This window comes from Vigna unguiculata, chromosome 3, assembly GCF_037176805.1.
Source record: "Vigna unguiculata cultivar grain cowpea cultivar isolate G323 ecotype 2 chromosome 3, ASM3717680v1, whole genome shotgun sequence".
Classification (NCBI taxonomy): Eukaryota; Viridiplantae; Streptophyta; class Magnoliopsida; order Fabales; family Fabaceae; genus Vigna; species Vigna unguiculata.
In genome coordinates this window covers 67631831-67638474 of record NC_140794.1, presented here as the reverse complement: position 1 = coordinate 67638474, position 6644 = coordinate 67631831, and the positions used below count along the sequence as shown (strand labels likewise).

Here is a 6644-nt window from a genome sequence, read left to right as displayed (position 1 = left end):
TTAATAAACAAATTTACCATTAATATTTTTTGTCTAACAAATTTATTATAATTAAAGTTTTGTTGGACTGGGTAAGATATCTTTTAATTTGTGGCTTCATAAAGAGAGAGAGGAAAAAAAAAACATTAAAGAACACTAAAAGAATATGAAAATCCATACACTTGAAACTCCTTTTTCTAATACTTGTGGGTCTTGTATTAGAACTAGTTTATTAATTTGAGTTAATCTAAATAAATTGGAACCATCGTATATAAAAAAAGTAACTTTTTAATTTATCAATGCAACTCTATTTTTACATGCAAGAACTACAAATTTTTATTTGCATGAAAACATTTTTTTTATGAATTTTGTTTTTTCTGAACAAATAAAGGACTGATATGCTCAATCACAAACGCCAAAACCTAACTAACTGACCAATCAATTTGCAATCAAATAGATATAAAATCTGGAGCGATTGGAAAGAATGAATCCCCGTATCTATATCTAACCCAACCAATTTATCTTTCGGAATATGAATAAAAACAAACTTCCAAAACAATCATATCAAATTTAACATCTAATATAAAATTATTAATACAAAGTATTTGAAGTCCTAATTCATTACCTAATTAAGTATGAACAACACAAAAAGAGTGATATTTCTTATGAGATGAATCATTATTATTTTTTCTCTATTTTTTTTTCCCTTTAGAAGGGTTAGGGCTTCAATTATCACAAAAGAATATCAGATGGAACAAAGCATCTTGTGTTGTGTTCAAAAGATATTATCACTTACACACGTCATGACAAGTGTGGTTGTGAACAGGTAACTATCAACTTACACAATTTGTCAGCAACTGAGAAATAATCAAATTATAAATTTCAGATAATTCAATAATTTTTTTAATTTGCTTGTAACAAAATGTGCAATAGATGTCGATAGAAATAGGAAAATAATAATGATTATATAAATTAGTAGCAGATGATTTTTATATGTCATGTTATTAAAAAGGTGTAAATAATTTGCAGTTTATATTTATTTTTTAAAATCTTAAAATATAATTAGGGATAGAATAGGAATATAAAACACACATATATAAAACGAAGAATTTTCATTATATATTTGTATAAATATTATAAAAATTGTGAAAAATTCAAATAATTACTATTTTCATCTAATATTACATGAAGTTAATATGGTTCTTTGTATTAAAATAATTAATGATTTAATTAAAGTAGACAATGAATGTAGCATTAATAGACATAAAGAGATTATTTTGATAAAATTATTTTAATAATACACATACTTATTGTTATTTTTAATATATAAAAAGATAATTTTTTATAATTATTTCTTGTCATCTGTAATTTGAAAATTTATTTTTTTATTAAAAAATAATTTCACCATTTAATAATCATATAAAAAATTTGTTTTTATAAATTATACATATTTTTTAAAATTATATTTTTTTTATACAACACAATGTACACATGCGATCAGAGAAAAAAAAAAAAGCATACATGTTCTTTAATTGGTATAACAAAAAATAAAATGAAAAAATGAAAAATTTATTTATAATATAACAATAAAACAATAGTGAATAAGAGGATTGTTGTTGTCAAGACTTGAGAGTTAAATCCTGTTAGGAAGGCTGAGGGTGAAGTGCGCAATCACTTGGAGACACTAAATAATAAAACCCTTTGTTTGCAGTTCACATTCGCACTCTCTTCTCTTCCTCACTTTCAAACTTAACCTAAACCCAACGTTGTCGTTTCCTCATCCCAATCACCATCGTCCCGCCTACCACTGCGTCAATGTCGGCCACTGGTGGCGCCGCCATCGCCGGTGGAAACCGAAACCGCAATCGCCATCTTGGTGAGAACCGTTTCTACAGTCCGCCGCCCTTGCGAAAACACAGAGAGAAGCAGGAGCAGCAAAGGTCTTCGTTGTCCAGAACTTCCTCGGAGAACAGGCCTGGTTCCTCCTCCGATTGTTCGATTTCTTCTCGTGCCACATCGGATATGTCCAATTTGGATCGATTGTTGGAGCACATCACGCCCCTTGTTCCCGCCCAATATTTCTCTAAGGTAAAATCACCGTCAATTGCGCTGTATTTTTTCTCCTTTCTAGTTACTCGTTATGAAGGTGAAGGTGTTAAATTTACTTAATTGGCAGTGAAGTAGCAGCATTGGACCTTTTTATTTATTTAGTGAGTGAATGAATAAATAGGTAGGATGTTTGGTTAGTCAATGTAGACATACCATGAAAGCCATTTAGGTTTTGTAGTTTAGGTTTTATAATTTATACTTGCGCTGAGGTGACCCTAGATTGATTGTTGCAAAACAAACTAGTACAGTGTGAATGTTTTTTAGTTTGTTTCCAAGGACGCACTGCTTATTTGGCTGGATTTTGTTTGTGTGGGAATTAACAGACCAACTCCAGGAGATGGAAAACTAGGGAGACTGAATTGCATCCATATTTTGTGCTTGGAGACTTGTGGGAGTCTTTTAAGGAATGGAGTGCTTATGGGGCTGGTGTTCCTATAGTGTTGAATGGGAGTGAATCTGTGACACAGTATTATAATGTCTCCTTATCTGCCATTCAGCTGTATATCGATCCTTCAAAACCCTCCACTCGACTGAGGTATGTCCGTGTAAAACATTTCAGCACTATTTTGGATTCTTTAATTTTTTTACTGGATCCCTTTTTTGTTTATAGATGCACCTTTCCTTGATTGGTAATCAATGAACTTCTATTCTTATCTTTTCAATGTTCTTAAATCAGTAATCTTTTAATTGTTGTCTTGTACATGTCAAGGAAGATTTCATAATGCATTTCTATTATGCATGATGAGGAAATGGAGTTCCGATTACCCACTTAGACCTTGATGAATTTGGAGTCCTTTGATGCATGGATAAATATTAAAAGAATGATTGGTGGTCTTATTTATAATCACATTGAGGCAGAATTTAATGAGACTGAAGCAAAGTTTCACTTTTGTTTACAAATTGATGACTTTAATGCCCATGGCAGCCCTGTCTGATTTTTCTTATTTTAGTGTTTGATTTGTTCTTAAATATCTTACTGCTGTATTTGCTTGTGTGGGGTGGCTATAGTGAATAAAAATATATGAAGTCTGGATACATTATGTGACAAGGATATTATACAAACAAATATGAGAATGCAGGATATTCTTCAAGATTCGAGGATATAATCTAGATACATGAACTTGAGTTAAAAAGTACTTCACATAAATGCAAAATATATGTGAAGAGAGGTTGAGCATTTCCAATTAATACATAACTATATTGGAAGATGGTGATCATACTTTCCAAAAATAATGTTTATGATCATAGAAAAAGTTACAAAGCCGCAGTTGCCTATCCTTCCATTGAACATGTTACAAGATTACTTATTTTCCCTAACTCAAGTTAGGATGTCACAAAAGTCATTAGTCCTCCTCAAAAAGAAGTTTGCTACATATTTTGCCTACTGTTTACTGTATAAAGTCGTGTAAGTTTAGTCCTATTCTAAGTATTGGATTCATATCTCAAGAATATTAATTGGTAGTTTTTTATTTCTAGAAAATGAAAGATACATCTTGGATTCATATCTAGGTAGGAGGATCATGTGTGTATTCATATTGGACATGATATGGGTAAGACACCTAGCTTTTCCATTTTTTAGGAGTATCTAGGCTTCACATATAAAAGTATATATCAATAGTTTTGGTTTGGCTTCTGATTATTGTGCTATAGAGATGCCTTTGGCAAGGTAGAGAGAATATTCTCCCATAACTGGGTCTTGAAGGATAACATATGAGGTAGGGGGAAAAGCTAAGTAAGTAGCTTAAGAACTCACATGCCATACATGCATAGTGCATGATTGAATTGACTAGGCCAAGTTGCCGATGTCTGGTGGATAAATCAACTTGTCTACAATTTTATAATGGTTGACTAAGATGGTAACATATTCGCCAATCAGTAATGTGTGATCTAACTCTCTAAGAGACCTAAGAATCGAGCACAATAATGGCAACTACTGAAACCTGATCCTTTTGTTGTGTGAAATCAAGCTAACTGTTTTAATACTGTAGACAGTAATTTCCTTATCCAACTATTCTTATATTGTGTACTTGCATCTTAAGTCATTGTATTGTATTTAGCATATTTACTCTATTGTCCATCACCCTCTGCAGCTCTATAAAATGTACTGTTACTAGTATTTTTACTTGTTATAACTTTGATGTACTGTTACTACGCCTACTCATAGTAGCTTTCTTGGTGTCTACTACTAGTTGCCTATTTTAATAAATTACATTTAGCAAGTTGTAGACACTATTCAATATGATAGAAATTTATCTTACAGTTTTATGCTCATAAACACAATCATTTAAATGTAAGGAGTTCAGATCAAGGAACCAAATTATTTTCCCTTTTTGCTCGTGTCATGATCTACCCTTTCCAGGACCAGTTTACCATTTTAGCTGAATTTAAAGACTTGGCACAGTATGATATGTAACATTGTCATTCTAATGTTCATCTTTTTTCCAGGAAACCCAGTCAAGAAAGTGATTCTGAATCAGCTAGAGAGACAAGCAGTGACAGCAGCAGTGGCTATTGTCATGAAAGAGGAGCTAAGAGTGTTCATGGCAGTAGGAATCATCTTAATGTTTTGGATGCAAGCAATCATGCCTTGGAAAGGGTCTCACAAGGTAAACCTTTCATGGGTTCATCAAGTGATGAGACTGAGAGCTGCAACCCTCCTGGTCAGCTTATATTTGAATTCTTTGAGCATGAGTCACCTTATAATCGTGAGCCATTAGCAACCAAGGCAAGATGTTATCATTTGTTGGACTTACAAATTAGATTGTGTGTTTTTTTGGATAAATTTTTTTGTAGCACTTTTATCTAAATAAAAATAAAAGGAAAGATGAAACTAACTTTTCGTGAGCTAAATTAGCTTGTGAAGGATTTTGTTTCATTTTTTTCTTATTTTCCGTAAGTGCTTATAGGAAAAAAATTTAACCAAATAAATCGTATGTTCTTTTTAATCCTAACAAGTATTCATATTGCTTGACTCAGATTTCTGATCTTGAACGACAATTTCCAGAGTTGAAAACATACTGGAGCTGTGATCTTTCCCCTGCAAGTTGGGTTTCATTTGCTTGGTATGTTTTTCTCATCCTCTTGGTCTTCTAATTATTGTGGTTGGACAATAGCCGTTGTAATTACTAATTTAAAATTATTTGTTGCTGTGCATTTTTAAAGGTACCCAATATACAGAATACCTACTGGTCCAACATTACAGAGCCTTAGTGCTTGCTTCCTGACATACCATTCCCTGTCAACAGCTCTGCAAAGTATGTCTTGTTGTCTGTATAATTTCTATGTATGCTAGATGTTTGTAAATAGGTATCAACCATAACACGTGTAATCTCTGAATCAGGTTCAAATACTGATGGGCTACATAATCATTATTCGAGAGGTAGGGACATATCGAAGCTATCATTACCAATCTTCGGGCTTGCCTCACACAAGTTTAAAATTTCTGTCTGGGATCCTGACGGAGTTTCTGAATGTCAGAAAGCGAACTCTCTGTCGCGTGCTGCTGAAAACTGGCTCAGGCTATTGCGAGTGAATCATCCTGATTACAATTACTTCATGACTCATTATACATATTTGAGATGACCGGAGATTCTCTCAACAGAAGCAGCCCAACTTCCTAATACCAGTTTATGTAATCCCTGCCAGTATATTTGTGTTGTCCATTAAATTAGCAGTTATTTTTCCATATGCTCACAAACGCCTGAATCACTTGTGTTTTGCTAAATAGAACACCAGGGTCACTGCTTCAGTAAGGGGAGAATAGGTATTGAAAACTATACACCTTTCATATTGAAGGGTCTGCTTCTGATTTCATAGGGATGCAAAAAAGAACATTATTAACCAAATTTAAGCTTTTTGTTTTTTATGTCTGTTATCCTGATGATGGCTGAAAGATCCAATTGATATGCCACCTGATACATGTCTAGTATAAATGATGCCAATATAGTTGTCCATAATAAACCTCTTTATGGTGTGATGGAATTATCAATTATATAGACTGATTTAGAATTATTCGTCAGTCATAAAATTTGAAGGGCTTATCCATGATTGTGAGGACATTAAGAACATTCCAAATCATAGAGTCAGATTAAAAGCGAGCATTATTGTGGAATCTAGATTGATTTTCACGAATCATGTCAGTGAAGTAAAAATCATGACAGCAAAAAGTATTGGTAACATTATTTATATTTCATGCATGTACGCGTCTTCCCTAGTCTCCACAGCTTTCAAACTTGCCATATGATGACCTTTAATGATTTCATGTGTTATGACTATTACCAAATCTTGGTCACTTATAAGTATAAGTGGGACTAAATTTATCTAAACTAGCATTTAGTCATGAACGATTATCTTACCTTAAGAGTTCAAAAGGAGCATAGATAGAAGATCTTTCAAAATATTTAAAATGTAAGAACTAATCAATTTTTGTCAATAATTATGGTAAAATGTATCATTTAAATTTTTTTCTTATTGAACTAGCACAATTGATTTTCTTGTTTTGATATTCATGGGTAATGTCAGGGTTTTCTTTCACCTCGTTTTGGCATTAACAGGAG

The 6644-nt window shown here is 32.6% G+C and overlaps 1 protein-coding gene across 2 annotated transcripts; it reads left to right on the top strand.

Moving 5' to 3' along the window:
* The first annotated feature begins 1638 nt into the window (after positions 1-1638).
* Positions 1639-5953, top strand: LOC114176145 (uncharacterized). Of its 2 annotated transcripts, none has more exons than XM_085671415.1 (6): positions 1639-2067; positions 2412-2623; positions 4534-4694; positions 5093-5150; positions 5251-5342; positions 5429-5953. In XM_085671415.1, exons 1-6 carry the CDS (start codon positions 1795-1797, stop codon positions 5668-5670), a joined length of 1038 nt encoding a protein of 345 aa, XP_085527541.1. In that variant the 5' UTR covers positions 1639-1794; the 3' UTR covers positions 5671-5953. The 2 variants fall into 2 exon arrangements, with proteins under 2 accessions (XP_085527541.1, XP_027916884.2); XM_028061083.2 differs by having other exon boundaries at positions 1640-2067; positions 4534-4813; positions 5065-5150.
* The last annotated feature ends 691 nt before the right edge of the window (positions 5954-6644 follow it).